The sequence below is a fragment of the Etheostoma spectabile genome, chromosome 9, assembly GCF_008692095.1.
Source record: "Etheostoma spectabile isolate EspeVRDwgs_2016 chromosome 9, UIUC_Espe_1.0, whole genome shotgun sequence".
NCBI classification, from domain to species: domain Eukaryota; kingdom Metazoa; phylum Chordata; class Actinopteri; order Perciformes; family Percidae; genus Etheostoma; species Etheostoma spectabile.
Genome location: NC_045741.1, coordinates 38,002,857 through 38,021,590, shown reverse-complemented (window position 1 = coordinate 38,021,590; position 18,734 = coordinate 38,002,857). Strand labels below are relative to the sequence as shown.

General features: G+C 41.3%; 1 protein-coding gene across 1 annotated transcript; it reads left to right on the top strand.

Moving 5' to 3' along the window:
- Window positions 1-10,243, top strand: hapln4 (hyaluronan and proteoglycan link protein 4). Its single transcript, XM_032526442.1, has 7 exons — window positions 1-215; window positions 1,515-1,647; window positions 4,818-5,007; window positions 5,319-5,491; window positions 5,688-5,803; window positions 6,217-6,403; window positions 8,985-10,243. The coding sequence occupies exons 1-7, from the start codon at window positions 213-215 to the stop codon at window positions 9,380-9,382; spliced, it is 1,200 nt and encodes a 399-aa protein (XP_032382333.1). The 5' UTR covers window positions 1-212; the 3' UTR covers window positions 9,383-10,243.
- Window positions 10,244-18,734: the final 8,491 nt, after the last annotated feature.

Genomic DNA, 18,734 nt, shown 5'->3' with positions numbered 1-18,734 from the left:
GGACCCAAAAACACCGGTGGTTCCCCTGCAGTGCGAGAGATCAGCGATGGGACTAGGGACAGGGAGGGAGGAGGGAGGAGAGAGAAAAAGAGGGAAGGAGGGAGGGAGAGAGGTGAGTGTTGCTGCAGAACAACATTTAGCCTGGCTGAGGAGTTAAACGGCGAGTAGCAGCACATCTGCTCCATCCAGGCAATATTCCTGTTGGGATAGCCATGGTAAGTTCACTTTTGTGCTCCATTAGTACGGCTCTGCAGTTCTCTGTGCTGCTGTGGGAACTGCAGGGATGCTGGTTGGACTAACCTTGACATAAAGGATGCATCAGAGCTGTTTATAGTGTGCAATGTGCATGTGAAGAGGCTGCTTTAGTACCTCTGCTTCACTCGGGCCTGTTCAGATGGTGTCGACTGCAGCACGGCTGTTACGTGTTACCTAGAATGTAGGTATTTACAGGTGACACTGACAATGCAGACCTCTAGCAGTGCACACAGCTACAACACACATATTGGCTCCTGTATTTTGATGTTATGATGATTTCATCCACAATGAAATCCACCCTTATGTATCTAGTTTTTATTAAGGCTTTGCAATCCATCATGGATCATGCAGCACCACTGGGGACATGACATGCTGGGTCAAAAATGCAGCTAAAGAGAGCTCGTAAAGATAATGAGCACTTGACCAGAAGGAGCAGCAGTAGTTTCCAGAAGTGTTTCAGTAAGGTGATCCTTCATTGGTCACTACCAGGGGAGATTTTTCAGACAGTTTCAGAATGTGTTGTAGTCTCTTTTTGCCCTTCCTAATGTCTAATATATATATGTATATTTAAATATATATATATATGAATACGTTTTTTATTTCTTTTTCAGTAATTGTGATGATTTCATGTCTGCATATATTCATTTGTTTACTATTGGCCTCTACTGAGCCAAGTCTATTTCCCTCAAAAACTTTACCAATACTTACTTTTCCTTCAACTGGCGCTTGGCAGTAGAGATACAAAAAGGTGCCTAACAAGCTTTAAGTTTTGACCATCCTGTGAGGACTATCTTTTCTTTTCACACCACACAGCTGGCAGTCTAAACTGCTGTGTGTAGCAGACTGTGACTTGAAAGCATGTATCTCAAACCAAACACACGTCAAGTCACAGTTGGCTAACCTTATTTTGTGAAAGCTGAAGTGACCAGCTAAACTACCTAACATTTAAATGTGAGTTATCTGGTGGGAATTCAGCATGACTGAAAGGCAGGAGACAGTTGTATGAGATATATCATATGTGTGGTTATGGTCTTTCATTATATATGGACAGTTAGTCCAACCAGAAGTTTTCATACTAAAGTTGCCACTGCCATTAGGTCAAGAACCTTGTTCCTAACACTGATGATGTCAAGCTATTGTCTTTGGTACTCTTCACCTTTGTATTTGAAGGTCTTGATTGTCTTCTCCGTTTTTGTTTAACCTGCGTTTTGGTTTAACCTGCGATAACCATAATAGTCTGTTTTCTCCTCCTCCTGTAGTTCTCAAAGCAGCTGCGGCCTCTGGCCTTTGGGAAAATGTCCTTTGTGGTGTTCATCCTGACTTCTGCCCTCTCAGTGACTCCCCTGCCGTCTGACATAGACAAAGGACGGAGAAAGGTGGTGCACGTGCTCGGTAAGGAAAAATGATTTCTTTCCTATTTCTCACCGCTCACAACTGCAAAGTCAGGAGTTCTTCATTCTGCATGGATCTGCATAGCTGTTGCAGCATGTGCTAGAAAATATGGAGGATACACTGTCTGCAAAAGTCACCTCAGAGTTATAGAGATGACACCTTTGAAACCAGGAAAGATGCACTTAATAAGTCTTAAACAGTGCGATCCAAAGTTAAAAAAGAAGGAAAACCAGCATGCTAAGCCCTAATGAAGGATTTAGAAACTGTATGTAAGTGTTCAACAGAAACACACAGAATATTTCAAACAGTAGCTTAATGCGTGTGCTAACTGTAGAATATTAATACATCATCAAAATTGTTAATATCCCATCTAGCACTACTACCAGTCAATTGAGGACTTTTACATTTAACCACTATAAATTTAATGACTGTCCATATTATCTGCAATAAAAAGGTTGATAGCTAGGTTGTTAGCTTCATTCTTCGTCTTAGATATGCATTACATGTAAATCTATCTATACTTTCTTGCAGATACTTTGCAACTAGTAACATCAGCATTTCCCTAGCCATTATCTTAGCCATTATCCTATCCATTATCCTATCCATTATCCTAGCCATTATCCTATCCATTATCCTATCCATTATCCTAGCCATTATCTTAGCCATTATCCTAGCCATTATCCTAGGCATAATCTTAACCATTATCTTAGCCATTATCTTAGCCATTATCCTATCATTATCATAACCATTATCTTAGCCATTATGCTATACATTATCTTATCCATTATCCAATCCATTATTCAAGCCATTATCTTAGCCATCATCCTAGCCATTATCTTATCTATTTTCCTAGCCATTATCTTAGCCATTATTTTAGCCATCATCCTACCCATGATCCTAGCCCTTATGCTAGCCATTCTCTTAGCCATTATCCTAGCCATTATCTTAACCATTATCCTAGCATTATATTAGCAATTATCTTAACCATTATCTTAGCCATTATCCTTTCCATTATCCTATCCATTATCTTAGCCATTATCTTAGCCATTACCCTAACCATTATCCTAGCCATTATCTTAGCCATTATCCTAGCCATTATCCTTGTAATTATCCTAGCCGTTATCTTAGCCATTATCCTAGCTATTATCTTAGCCATTATCCTAGCCATTATCTTAGCCATTATCCTAGGAATTATCCAAGCATTATCCTAGCCATTGTCCAAGCCATTATCCTAGCCCTTATCTAAGCCATTATCTTAGCCATTATCTTAGTCATTATCCTAGCCATTATCTTAGTCATTATCTTAGCCATTATCCTAGCCATTATCCTGGCTTAGACAGGCAGCAGCAAAACCACACCAACACAAAATACACAAAAACACTAAAAACATAAAACAACTGAATCAGTAAATCCCTCAAAGTCAACCGCAATCCTAAACACATCAGGCAAAACATTTACAGCTAGATGTGGCTGCCTCCAAGTAAATCAACATTCTCTTCAAAGAGACCAATGAGACCAGCTCATTAAGTTTCATAGATTTCTGTAACTTGTTCCAGATAGAGGTAGCAGCAAACTTAAACTCTCTTTTTCCCAGTTTAGTTCTAACCTTTGGAGTCCCAATACTATTTACACTGATAGGTAACGATTAATAATGATAGTTGAGTGAAAAGTATATTTTCCTCTAAAAAAATATAGACGATTGCAATTATAAAGTGGCATAAAATGGAAAATGTTGACTAAGGTACCTTTTGGCTTGGGGTCAGAATAACTAACAAACTAGACCAACAAACACACAGCCCGGACATCTTTTTGTCGTTATGACTAATATGTTACCAAATAGTTAAATATTATAAAATGAACCTATAAAATGATCATGCCATTAGAGTCGTGACCAACTGTTGAATTTAATTCCTTTATTTACTCCTATTTTGGTCTCCACCAACTTCTAAGAAATATATCTGGCTCTTATGATGTTTGAAATTCTTTTCCCGGTAGTCCCTAACTTTGTTTGTCTGCTGTGTCTGCTCCCAGACAGGTAGCATACAGGGGTTTTATTAGAACTTGTTGTTTGCACTAATTAACAGCTCCCTGCTGCTTCTTAGATGCCAGTTTTACCATGACAGTGTAAAGTTGCATGCTATCGCATCTTTAGATCTCAACGCCCTTCACACGGGCACAAATAATTTTGATTAAACACAAATTTGCTTTCATGGCTGCTGTTGATGAACAACTTTGCAGCAAGCAGTTAGCAGGGGGATGACTAATTGCTGGCTGGCATGGATAATTGTTGGTGCCTTTATCTGGTCACAACATAGCAGAAAACCTCTTGCAGCAGCTAATTAAATGTTTGCACCACACTTGTGTGTAGTCTTTGGCTGCCTCGACACACATACACAAACACACACACACACACACACACACACACCACACACACACACACACACACACACACACACACACACACACACACACACACACACACACACACACACACACACAGCTTCTGAGCAAACTAGGTCTTGTTAAAGCCCATTAGGATAAGAGGCCTATTGTTGCCATTAGTCTTGGGTCATTTTGGTGAATTGCTGTCGAGAAAGAGAGGTTGAGGTTAAAATTTGAAGTGGGGGTGATCTAATGAATGATCTGGGCAGAGGAGCGAGTTAGCGCCACACTGGACTATTTGGCCAACGTGTTTTCTCCACTATTGATGTGCTGAATGTTCAGGCACTGATGTGATAGCACAAGCAAACGGCACACGCTTTATTAAATTTTGCAAGCGCCTCACTCTGTATCCCTCACAAAGAGAATCAAAGATTTAATTTTAAGATATGAATAAGAGTTAATAAGTGGCTAAGTATTTGCTGTCTCAAGGGTGATTGCAATCAGGATTACAAGGACTTGACTGCACATATTTTGCATGGCAATGCAAAAATCCGTATGCATTAGCTTATGTCCCCCACCTTTATTATTATTTGCCCTTAATTTAACCAAGTTTCATTACTCAAAATATAGATTTCTGGCCAGGTTGGAAGTGCTGTAGTGGCAAGCATAAACATCAATCAAAACCCATTTGCAAAAAGTATAAAAATAGTGAGAAAGCAGAACCAGCAAGATTAAAATAAATGTTACATAATTGTCATTCCTAAAATCCAGTATTTGTTTGTGTACAGAGGATGACACTGGTGCGGTGATTGTACAGACAGCTCCTGGTAAAGTGGTGACACATCGTGGGGGCTCCATCACTCTGCCCTGCCGATTCCACCATGAGCCGGAGAACATTGATCCTTCTCGCATTCGGATTAAATGGACCAAAGTAACCGATGCACTGCAGTTTGAGGACGTCTTTGTGGCACTTGGAAGGTGAACATTTTCAGTCAATCAATTTGTATCTATTGTTTTAATCCTTTTTTGTCAGTTCACAGTTAAGGGGCCCAATCCAACAAATATTGATTTGATGGATTTCAATTTATTTCACTGCACTGTAGATGCTTAGCACACAATCACTTTCTAGTAGAATGTAAGTATTTCCACAAACCCACTCATATGTCTGTGCATACGGTTATAAAGTAAGTCAATTTTTCAAGTTAGAGTATTTCTTAATTATTTTTGCTCAGAGCCTTTTTATTGAGGAGAAAAACCGATACTTTTACATTTCTGTCAAATGTCTCCAGGCAGCAGCGTGTGTTTGGATCGTACAAAGGCCGTGTGTTTTTGGAGCAGGCAGGCCCAGGTGATGCCTCAGTGATCATCCAAAATGTCACACTGGAGGACTACGGACGCTTTGAGTGCGAAGTCACTAATGACATGGAGGACGATACAGGATTTGTCAACCTCGACCTAGAAGGTCAGGAATTAAAGATGCAAACTGGAAGAGATTTTGTTGAAGCTCTGACATCTATAATGCTTGACTGGCACTTATACTTGGCCAGAGAAATATACCGCTTTGCATGAAATCCAAGTGAAATTCCTACATTTACTTATTGACTCACCTTAATTTATTGAACAACACTCAACAGTAGGTCTGTTTCTGTCACCTGTAGGAGTGGTGTTTCCCTACTACCCCCGTGAGGGGCGCTATAAGCTCAACTACCATGAGGGGGAGGATGCCTGCAAACAGCAGGACGCCATTCTGGCTTCTCACTCTCAACTGCACAAGGTGAGTGTGTGCCTTTCCTTTGGATCAAATGTCTGTCACGTTCAAGGCAGATTAAGGAAGACTAGGGTAGAAGGCACAGATAACTACCAAGGCTTTATTAGAGCTATGTAGATCACACCTTCCATAGCACATTCACTTAAAGGCTACTCTTTTAGTTGTAATAATGCACTTAATGGCTTCAATCCTCAGTTATAAACTGCTTAAGAGCAGCAGTAAGTCTGAAATTAAGAATATGCACATGACCAGTCTAGACATCTTACTGTGGGCCCATCTTCCTACTTAAAAAAAACATATGCTTTAAAGTCCTGAGTAATGGAGGTATGTCAGAAGAGATAAACCAAATTCTTTCCCCTCTTAATAGTGTATTTAATCCTTCAGTATGACCCACTGACGTCCATTATCTTCCTCCACAGGCCTGGCTGGAAGGTCTAGACTGGTGTAATGCTGGATGGCTGGAGGACGGCTCAGTCCAATACCCTATCTCTCATCCCAGAGACCAGTGCGGCCGCAAGGACACCCCCGCTGGGGTCCGTAACTATGGCTACAGGCACAAAGAGGATGAGCGCTACGATGCTTTCTGTTTTACTTCCAAGCTTAACGGTGAGAAACTGAGAAGGATGTACAGTAGGTTGGCGTGTCTGTAGCTGATGATCAGAAACACTTTTGTAGTTCATCTATATGATCATATGACTAAATACAAACATCCAACTGAGTATAAAGCATCTGTGGCTCATAATTGGAAGAGAACAAGACATTGGTAGAGCTGGATTGTTGTGGTACTGTATAGAAAGAGGATACATCAGGAGTGTTGGACTGTGGGGAAATTAGGCCCATGTCTCTGATCTCTGCCTGTGATCTTGCCGGCCTAAGGCCTTTGGATTTAAATCAGGCCGTGTTGATTCAGCCCTGCAAGGGCCACATTGTCCTCTGGGTGCCAAGCATTGGCTTTCATCTCCCAGTTCTTTGATTTACATCACATTCCCACAGAGAGTCTGCTATAGTGTCTCCGTCACACACCTCCAGGATCATAAGCTCAAAGAAACTTGGGGAAATCAGAGGCTGGATTAGTTTTTGCAGCATGAAAGTTATCTGGAGTCCCAGGGCAGTTGAACAAGTCTACATGTACATAGGAGAAAAAGGTGTACCAAAAGGTTATACTCCATTACTTGATTATTTTTGAAACACATCAATGGTTTAGCAATCAATATCAAAGCATTCTTTATGGAAGGAATAGTTTGTTATTTTGGGAATTACATTTATTTGCTTTTTTGCAAGAGTGAGATGTGATATTGATATCACACATATCTGTACGCTAGGTATGAAGCTACAGCCAGCAGCTGGTTAGCTTAGCAACTAGAAACAGGGGAAAGCAGCTAGCCTGGCTCTGGCTAAAGCCATTTGACCATGGCAACCACAGAAACCAAAGCGAGGGAAAAGAGGTGTTGTGCACCTTGCTGCTGCCAAAACGAAACACAGAACATGGATGTTGCGGTCTAAAAGCACCCTTCTTTCCTCTGTAAGCATTAAACAAATGAGATATAACGTAGTGTTTAGTTCAGAGGTGCTGGTAGACTGAGGTGACCAGATTTTTCAGACAAAATCCAGGGACATTTTCAGCTCAGAGACGTATACACCTCCAAAACACGTCATGTTTTTATTTTTGTAAAACTTTAAACGGGGACACTAGACCTAGAGCTGTTCTCATTAGGGGCTGAGGCTGACCTTTCTGTTAAAGATTAAGATCCTTTTTAAAAACATAAAAGTCTGTGAAATTGTGTTCGCTAAACCCACCAGACTTCATGTAAATAATCAGTAATTTTAGCATTGTAAGAAACGGCTTTCTAAAACCTCTCTGAGTTCTGAGCAGCGCGGCTCGATCGGCTCCGTTTGGTCAATGTTTTTCTTTCATTCCAATTTCGGGTCTTTCAGTCACAGTGAAAACTGGGGACATTTCCGGGGACAGATCCAGCCGGGGACAGGTCACCAAAACCGGTGACTGTCCCCGAAACGGGGACGTCTGGTCACCCTATGGTAGACACACTTTCTTACTTCCAGACAGAGACAGGCGAGCTGATTCTCCCTTATCCCAGTCTTTATGCTAAGCTAAGCGAGCTAGCTTCATATTTACCTGACAGAAATGAGAGTGGTAATGGATTTCCAACAAGTGTCTAACAAAAACATTGGCCATATTAGTGAAACACAGCACATCATTGTTTAACAGGGAATTTAAAAATGTCAGTTTGGAGTAAAAAAAAACTTACTTCCATCCGGCTTGTGCTTCTTTGAAGTTTAAAAGAGAATTGAAATTGTCTCATGCATTCTAAAAACTAAATAGGCATTTTATTATCTAAATAAAAGACAATGCTCTTCAATGAATATTAAACAATTATGGAATAGACTAAACTGGAACAGAAGAAGCAGTGCCGGTAGGTTGCCTCAGCGAGAACAAGGTAGTAGGACAGGGACCTTAAACGATTGCTCGTGGCTTCCCCTGTGTGTTAATTATTGTGGACAGTCTGTTGCGGGCAGGAGGTTTCAGCAGTGATACTGTTGCTCAGTCCAGCTGGAAGGTATTTACTGAGCGTCCCCTGGGGAATATGAGACAATATTCTGCCTTTCTAGTAGCCAGCAGTCACATAAACAAGCATAAAATCAATGGCCGAGCAAAGTGCAAACCTGAGGTTGTGGACATGATTTTCATGATAGCAGTTGTTGCTATTTAGGGAAAACGCCAACCTCTTTATACGTGGTTTGGGTCCTTTTCCTTTGCTTCTTTCTGACGAGAAGCTTACTTTGTGATTCAGTTCAGTTGAAACAATTGAGCCAATCAGAACACCAATTACTTTAATACTGCCAGGCGAAAAAAGTCTCCCCAGAGGTGAGATGAAAGCAAAAATGGAAGCGTTTTAGGAGTAATTTTGAGTTAGAGTAGTGCTTTTCGATTTTGAGCAGCTGCCCAGACGGTTGTTGGAACGATTTGATATTCTGAACACAGACACAGACAGACTGAGAATATCTTCCCTCAGGGCTCGGCTTGTCTCTGGGGCTTCACTCTCTCATTCACTCCTCTCTCTTTCTTTCCTTTTGGCCTCTTGAACAATGCACTTGCTCTGTTTTCTTTCACATTTTTAGTTGTTTTTACAACAAACAAACCTCTCCTCTCCCTCTATATCCCCCATAGGCAAAGTGTACTTCCTCAAACGCTTCAAGAAGGTGAACTATGCGGAGGCGATGAAGGCCTGCATTCGAGATGGCTCAGCTGTGGCCAAAGTGGGTCAGCTGTACGCTGCTTGGAAATTCCAGCTCCTGGACCGCTGTGAAGCCGGCTGGCTGGAGGATGGCAGCATCCGGTACCCCATAGTCAACCCCCGTTCTCGCTGTGGAGGATCCCAGCCAGGCGTCCGACACCTGGGCTTCCCTGATAAAAAATTCCGCCTCTATGGGGTCTACTGTTTCCGCAGAAATGAGGATGAAACAGCAGATGGTACTGAAACAACAAAAAGCCCCACAAATAGAATGACAAGGAGAAAGAGCAGCAGCAGCAGCAGCATCCCAATGAATGCTACCAGTGTGATTTAAAGTGTAGAGACTGAGAGCAAGAGGGGCATACAATTTAGATTTGACAGCAACAACTGTCCCATAGCAGCCAACTCCATTCATCGCTTTTAAAGTAAAACACTCACAGACAAGACGTACTCATTTGCAGATTTACCAGAGAGAAGAAGCGGGCTGTATAAAATTAAGGGTGACATCTTTATTAGGTTGATGTTCCCTCCGTCTCCAGTCAGTCAATCATCTTAAGGAGTGAATATGTTAGCACATCTGTCGCTGAAAAACTGTGAGGTTCAACAACCGCTTGATCATTACTCAGGCACACATCAGATCAGATATACAATGAATATCCTTGTTTACGTGTGTGTGTGTCTGTGTGTGTGTGTGTGTTTGTGTGTGTGTGTGTGTGTGTCATACCTCTGCCCCCTGCTGTGGCCCCTGAGCTCTGAGCTCCACTCAGAGCCAGAATCCCAGTGTCAGGGTGAAAAGATCCATTACCGGGTGAGACGGGAGGATCTGGCCGACTATACGTTTCGTTTAATTGCCTGTATCCGGGTGCCATGTTTGGTTAGCAACGCTCTGGCACAATGTGAATCATTTTTCTCATTAACTAAGACCTGGCAATCTCATCATCAGAGCTGCACAAGTAGTGAATATTGCACTAGCTCTAAAAAGATTTCCACTTTAAATACATAGAGCTTTATTTTGTGATAGCATCTTAGCCTAGACTAAAGCAAGCATGTATTGATTGGCTGAGAGTAGTTGCTGAGGCTGAATAAGCAGAAATACAAAGCTACAATAATTGCTACCTGGGCCACCAGTTGCACTATAAATGTTACAAGCAGCAACCTTTATTACAGAGTATGTTTGCCACTATGCAGAATGGATGAATGTTCTGGGAAAAAAAATAAAAGTCTTGAAATGATTGCGTTTGGGTCAAGTTTTTTTTTTCTCCCTATATCAAGAGTATCTACTGAATGAGGACAATTTAAAAAAACCAAACAGATTAAATGATCAATTTAGCACATTCACTTCCAGGATATACATTGAAACAAGTCTACTGCCATGCTACCAGCTCTGTAAGTGAGGCTTTGAGCTAAATGCTAACATGCCCACAATGACAATGCTAAGATTCTAATGTTTATTCTTAGATTGCCTTTGCGTTCCATGTAACAATCATAATTAGTATTTATTTACCAATTGTTTGAGTAGAAATTATAGCTGAGGAGTGCTAAACGTTTCATTCTGGAGTACTTGGGCTTCGCTCTGCCTCGTGTGCTCGAGTGTTTGCCGGTGAGAGAAACTACTGAGGGGTGAACCTGTCTCTGAGTGGGAGCATGTTGGTGTTGTGCCAACACAGCAGAACAAACCCTGTCATCGTCATAGCAACTAGCAGCATGTAATTATAGTCAGGTTCTTTACAAGTCCAACATCATGAAGTAATAGCTGTGAGTGACAAACTTGACCTGTAAAAAATAAAAATCCCATCTGTGATTTTATTGACAGCTTTGTGATTTATTCAAGGCAAAAAGAGGCTCTGAAATGACCTCCGTGACCAAATCTGATGTTTTCAATGATTTGATAAGTACATTCGCCTAAGTAAATACGCAAAGTCCCGCTTGATGCACTACGATATTTATAATTAATGGAGGATTATGTATTCCGCATTTCAGTACTGAAGTAATTTAGATGTTTTTGATGTGCTCAGGATTGTGATGGTAACCCATTTAAAATTCACTTTGCATGGCATTTAGCAGCAAACTCCCTCTTATGTAAAAGCAAGGTCATCATAAATAACAGCCACTACTTCACATTTTGACTGTCAGTGCTGTGGCAAACAGAAATGACAGATCTGTATGCAGGAGGCGTTTGTTCACAAAAATAATAACAGTAATGATTTATCTACATATTGGACTAACTGAGTGCTCAAAGGAACTACACATTCCGCAGATGGCGAGCTCAACAGGCCAGACAGTAGAGAATCCTCATGAGGCAGAACATTAGAGAGACACTGGCCTTGATTAAAGCTTCGTCACACTCCAACTGTTTGATGACAAGAGAAACATTCAACATACAGACAGAAGAGAAACAACAGATAGACAGACAGACGTACTGACAGACAGGTAGAAGGATGGTGCAAAGACGCACTGCAGAAATGTGATTGAACCCTTTAAACCAGTTTGCTCAGAAGATGACAGTGCTATTTCATCAGGCCTCTTCTTCGCCTTTTTCTTCTGAGCATGAAATGAAATTAGATGACCCTATAACAACAGAGTGCTGCCACAGATTAAATACAAAGGGATGGGATTGCGCTGGCTGTCACTTGGCTCTCATTTATCAGCTTGTGACAGAGTTCAGGGTCTCCAAATAGTCCGGAGGCAAATGCAGAGAGGTGGAGTTAAGTCGCAAAAGAGTGACACGAGAAATAGAATGAAATAAGATTAATAGTAGCCAAATACATGGATGAAATTGAATTTAAAGGCATGGCACAATGCACAGTGCACGCTTTTGGTGCACCTCACTGCTGTTTACACTCAAGCCTCTTCTCTGCACACTTTGATTGACATCTCTCCGATTCTCCTGGTGGGTTTCTTGCACCTGTTAGGGTGGGATAAATTACACCTTGTCTGTCCTTATAGATCTTTTTCACAGCTATTTTTTTTTGACCTGTCACAGCAGAAAAATTACAGTTGGAACGACCATTAATATTGGCTCCTGTGGGATTGTTCACATAAATCACATCATCTGCAGCGTAGCCCCACCCAACCTTAACCTTACCGGAGGTCTACTCAGACTCCTTGTGTGCGCGTTAATGTCGTTAAAATTGATTATTAAATTAAATTTATAAATTGCAATTTTTTGTTTCGCGGGACACCAACCCTAGATCTCCTAAGTCCAACTATGCAACATGTCCAATGTGTAGATTCTTACATGTTAGGTTTACTGGGCAAAATACTTAACTTGAACAAATCCAAATGAGTTTAGAAAACTTTAGTAAACATTGATTTGTGCTGCGGGTGGTTAAGGTAACCCACAGACTTCACTCTTTCTAAATTAACTTTCTATCAATCCAAAGCCCAGGCCTGTATCACAGGCAAACAGAAGGCATGAGTTAGAAACCACTTTAAATACATTCTTACAAAACATGCATAAAGCATCCAGCAGGTGAATTGTATCATTCAGTAATACATCTGTTACAACTCTGTCTGTTTTCACTATTCACATCCCAATATCAGCACCATCTTGTGGTCTCCTTAATAGTCACACTGCGTCGTTCTGTACAGGTGCATTTCATCATGTACCCCTATTGAAAATAAAAGTATATTACATCAAAATTAAATGTAATAGGACTTATCACAATTAATCAAACTTAGTTTGTACTATAACACCTGGGATCTAGCTCTTCTGATTAAGTATCTAAAATGCGTCCCGCTTAGAAAGCAATTACTCCAGATGGTTGTCTTATTTATGGAGGTTCACCTTTTCAAAGCCTTGAAAACCTAGACTACAGATGGAGTGTTTTTGTTTCAGAACGTGTTATGTTACAGTACTTCTGACGGCACTTATTCTGAAATATGAATTTCCAGTTGTTGTCTTGTTATTCCAACATACACATAAAGCACTAGTGCTAATAGTAATATACTATAAATAATAGGTATTTATAACCTTAACCGTATTGCAAATCATTTATTGATTCATAGCCCTTTACTGTTTTACTAAAGAATGTCCTCATTAAGATGTGAATGTTTTAGCACATGATTCATTGGTTGACTGTGTAAATTGCAGCCTGACATAGAGGCACTGCAACGCTGGGAGATTATCCCCAGAGGAATTAAGTTTTACTTTCCATCAGACTTCAACATTTGAACACATAAACAGACGTCATATCCACACAGCATTAGCCCATTGGAAATAGCTTCTGAAATTACCCCATCTCCCTAAATGATCTCCCTTAATGCCTTTTGCATTTTGAGTATTTCAGCTGGAGCATGCTGCTGCTAATACATATTATGCATTGAAAGCAGTGGGTTTGTAGAGATGGGTAATTGACCGAATTGTGAGAGGTTTTCCCCAGAGTGTGGGGCATATTAAACCCGCAGTAGTAACCATCTAATGGGCACTGTGGCTAATGAATGGGAGAGACTGCCCTGTCATCTATAGGTGCCTCTAAAGAAAAAGTTGGCTTTTGTTTTACCACAGTCCAGCCTCCATCTTTCCCTCAGCTCTCCTCTGTGGTAGCAAGCTGTCACACTGTTTTGCGCACCGCGCTCTTTCAACAAGATGGTCGTAAGAGAATAGTGGGAGGTTAATGAAAGAGTTCAAACCATTTGTCTGAGAATGATGTTCTCAGTGTGTGTGTGTGTGTGTGTGTGTGTGTGTGCGTGTGTTCGTGTGGGTTTGGAAAAGATGAAGGAAAGGAAACAGCTTCAGCAAAAACCCAAAGTCAAAAGGAAGGACAGAGTGAAGGGCAGGCCGGAAAAGCAACACAGAGAATAAGATTAGTGGAAGAAAGATAGGTGGGAGAAAGGGGGTTTGAGGGAATAAAATGAAGGCAGAAAGATAAAAGGGGGGAAGGCAGAAAAACGGCTAGGATGGAGAGTGCAGGGGAATGCAGGAAGACTAAAAGATATCTGGCCCTGCACCAGCATGCAGAAACGGACTGGACAGTGAGCTATTGTGGTCCTGCAGGGGACAGAAGGAATTGAGTGGCTCCTGAACCTTATCTCACCTCGGTCACACACCCCGTCCCACAACACCTACAGTACAATTCACTTCATGGCCTTTTTTCTTTGGCAACTTTCATCTTTTAAGGAATTTTGAGTAACTTCCGCAGTTAAGAGGAAAACGTCTGACCTCAAAAACTGTTTCTGTGTTGTTCTGCGTGGACACGGTAACACTGCCTGCTTAGCGGCTAAACCCCCCATCTTTCTTATTTAATATTTCACTAGCTCATTAGGGACAGTTGTTGGTCTGGACTGGTCCGCAGAAGAGTTCTGGAAACGTCGAGAGCAAAATAAAGTTTCACCTCCCTGCTTACACGGTGTGGAAAGCTAGTTGTGAAGAGACAAGTAGTCGGATCCTTAAAGTGAAGTGTTATAACTACGGTGGCCCTGAAGTGCAATTCACAACAGCAAAAACGCAGCAGCAAACCATAAAACACAACAGCAAATAGGAAAACATTTCAACAAAACATAAAACCCAATGGTAAATCATAAAACCTGACGGCAAATAGGAAAACCCTTCAACAAATCATCAAGTACAACGGCATTAACTTCTACTGGAAAAGGTAGGGCCTATCTAGCAGAGGACAGACCCTCTTGATTGGACGAAATCTGTCTTTTAACAGGAAATGCTGCAATCCAGTCCAATCAGGAGGGTTCGTCCTCGCTGATACCGATTTAGCCTATCTTTTCGTTATATGCCGTGGTGTTTTTATGATGTTGTTTTTTGATTTGCTGTTGTGTTTTCTATTTGCTTGTTTTGTGACGCCTTCGGGCCACCGTAAATACCCCAGGCAAATTTACAAGTAATAGTCCTGCATTCAAAACGTTTCTCAAGTAAAAGTGTAATCTGTAAAACGTAGTTTATCTATCAATGATCAATGTCAGTCCATTTCAAGTTGCTACGCATTTTAATAATATGTCCTTAATTTGTCATGAGTTTGTCTGTTTGGATGATTATGAAAGTTTGTGTTTTCAACATTGGCTTATATTTGACTAACGTCACGTACGTAAGTTATGTAACCATTGTACTTATTTCCTGAACCACAATCATTTCCTAAACCTAACCAAGTACATTTGTGGCATGAACCTAAGCATACCCCGGAGCAAAAATGACACCAAAGGGTACCGAGAACATTAAAATCGTGCCGCCAAGGGTCCTGACCAAGAGGAGATGTTAAAAAAACTGTCTGGGCGGTGGTGTCTATTTTCAAAATCAGTCTAGATTTAGACCTAGTCAGTAAAAAAGAATGTTAAAAAGATGCATTTGACAGGACTGTCAAATTCCACCTTGCCATATGACCAGAGCTAACAACTCTGAGACAAATTGAGTCTCTTTACAAACAAAGACACTAATAACACTTTCCTGCCAGAGCCACCCACAACTGGAATAGTCTTCCTATTGAATTAAGAGAGAGCAGTAACTACCTAACCTTTAGACATTTACTTAAGAGATGGCTGAGTAATCACACTACCTCATCCCTGCCTACATACTCACATATCTGCTACTTTTCTAATGTATTGCATTGTGTTGTTTTGAGCTGTCCTGCAGTGCTTGCTGAAACATTGGATTGATAATGTAAGATGAGATTTATTTTGTGAATATTTAGTTAACAAATGACCGTTTGTAGTGCTACTGAAATCTGTAATATTTCCATCAATTATAGCTTCACAGTGGATTCTGTTCCTTAATTTAGCCAGGGAGTTATTTGGCATGTTGTAGGCCTACCCTGCCTGTGGTTCGGTTGGCAGGTTGGCGGAGGGATACGGTGAGATGCTGAGGCATGTATGTTGTGAGTCTTGAACTGTTCTGCACTGGAAGAAGTGTGATTAAAGAAATGGACTAAGTTACAGTCGAAGCTGTCTCCGTGCTCTTACTCTATCCACGCCCCGAAAGTACTAGCATGTAATCACGACTAGTTAATAGTTAACGCGAACATTCACTAGCGTTACAATAACATTAAGCCACTAATATGTACATACTTTCTCAGGGACTACAGATGAAAATGACCTTATTAGCTAACAGTGGCACATTTACATTGAGGTCCAAAACTGAAATGTTGATTACTGTGCACTGTCCCTGGTAAATTAATAAATGATAGCTATTAGATAAATGTAGTGGAATAAAAAGTACAATGTCACTCTAAAATGGGTGGGTGGAAGTATAATGTTGCGTGAAAAGGAAATACTCAAAGTACAAGTACCTGAGTAAATGTACTTATTGACTTCCCACCACTGGTGAGGGATGTGCTCAAGGCAGCTTTTTAAAGCCGGGTTTCCACATAGTCATGTTACAAAACACTGCACAGTGTACACACAGCTGGTAGAGCAGAATGTGAGATTGATGTGTATGAAAGATCTGGCTCGGGCTGAACACACACACACACACACACACACACACACACACACACACACACACACACACACACACACACACCCACACAGACGACTGTAAAAGAAGCTGTCAGTGAGCCGAGGCGGCGCCATCTGCAGCCATCATTAGGACGGCCGTGGATGCAGATCCATTGGTGAAGATATTCTACAACCTGGCCGCAATAAAGATGAGGAAGATAAACGGGGTTAAGATGCACATTAATCTTTTTTTGATTTGGATAAGCGGCTTGGTGTGCATGTGTGGAGACAGAGAAAAACAAGTGTGCTTTCGCCTGCAGCCTCTTATGTTTATGTGGGAGATAAAGGACAGGAAAGAAACAGGCAGGGCGGCTTCAGAGTTAAGTAAGAGACTGTCAGGCGTAAGATGACGCTAAACCCCTTGTTGTTTTTCATAATCTTCTTGAACTCTGGCAGCGTCATTAGGAGATAATGCAGGATAATACAAGAGATCCCCATTGATTGGCCATGCCTGCCAGATGAGCCTGATATCGACCCCAGAACAACGTTATGATGAGCAGTCTTTTCATGTCTCTAATTTATCTGTTTATCTCAACGTTACAAGAATCAGGACACATCTGCACTATGCCTTTAAGCCGTTTCATTGGTTATCATTAGAAAGTTTTGCAAGAAAGATCCATGTGCATGCTTACGTAAGCTTCATGGCAACTCCACTCAGAGGGCACAAGTGCATGCTGGTCCTCGGGCCAAACCGTGCAGGGCTTAGAACACGATGTCAGTGATTGTTTGGAGTGTTGCTCCAAGTGGCTGCAACACATTTGGAACCTCTGCACAGCAACAGAGGAGAGCTGAGGGTCATTTGCAGCTGTAAATCTAAGAGAAGCTCCCCGGTAAGCAGCCTTAATGAGCACTGTCCTTGGAAGTCACCGAGCTGAGCGAAAAACATCACTCAGCCAGAACAGAGGAAGTAATGTAAAAGAGATGCTATATTCAGTGTGATTGATTGTCGACACAAAACAGAACCCGACAGTTTGGCTTCTTCCGATGTTTTGGAATAATAATGATGAAATGAGCGAGTCACATATCAAAGAAGATGAGAGGAATGAGAGAGAGAGAGAGAGTGAAAGAGAGAGAGTAGGGTAGGGAAAAGGATAGAGGGAGAAAGAGAGAGAAAAAGAGGAGGTTGTGTTTTTTTACAGGAGACAGTGCTGAGAGGCAATGAAACCATCCATTGATAAGAGAGGACGCTCATATTCAGTTCATCAGAGGAAGTTCAAGTGAAGGTCTCTGAGGTTAGACAGTACAACAGTAGGCGTATTCACAAACTATTTGCTGCCAAAAACAGAATCTCTTTTTCTTTCATTCTCCCTCTACCCTCTTCCCTCCTTTCTCTTACCTTTGATCCCTCTCACTCATTCTGTCTCCTTCTCTGCCTCCTACTCTTTTTCTACTCGTGCCCTTGGCGACCTACTCTGTTGCTTAAACTCTCTGCAGCAGGTTTCAAATGTTAAAAAAAAAACAATGTGAGCACAATGTTATTTGTGTTATTGAAATCTCGGCTGTGGAGAAATGTTTTACCTAATCCAAAGAGATTTGGAAATGCATCTCCTTAGCACACGCAGGTCAGAGAGGCGCACATTGTTCTCCGACTCCAGAATCAGCAGCTCGGAGCAAAACTGAACCTCTCATGTGCGGAGGGACGCGATGATAGCGGGAGAGGACACGTTTGAAGGAGGGAAAACTGAATTTTGCAGGTGAAGAGTAACAATCTCAAAACAATCATTCTACACAAATAGATGCGAGGGACGGAGGACTAATGCCTTCGGCTGGTTCGCTGTGTTTATTTTCCAGCACCTAATCATTTCAAATTTTAAAGTGCACCAATTAATGTGTTATCTTTCTTGTGTTTAATCTGTACAAAAAACAGTGTAAACATGACAATTCACTGTTTTATGGGAGGTTACACGGTCCTGGCTATTTCTTGACTGGAGTCCCCGCCTGGCAAATTGTCGCAAATTGTTGTTTTCCCGTTTAGTTGTAGTTGTACGGATCAAACAAACAAGATATAAATTGATATTTAATGAGCTTTCGAGGTGCTGCTACATTTTGATACCTTTGCCCAGAACAAAGGTAGATGCTTTTTCTTTTAACTGCATATTTTAGTTACTGTCTCACGCGTCCTCTGCTAAAGAACTGTGTAGCAATGAAAGGAAAAAATAATAATAATAAAACCATTATAAGAAATATCCAACTTTTGTGCCCGCTGTGGGTAGTATTACACAGTCACACATGCTGCGCCCCCCCCA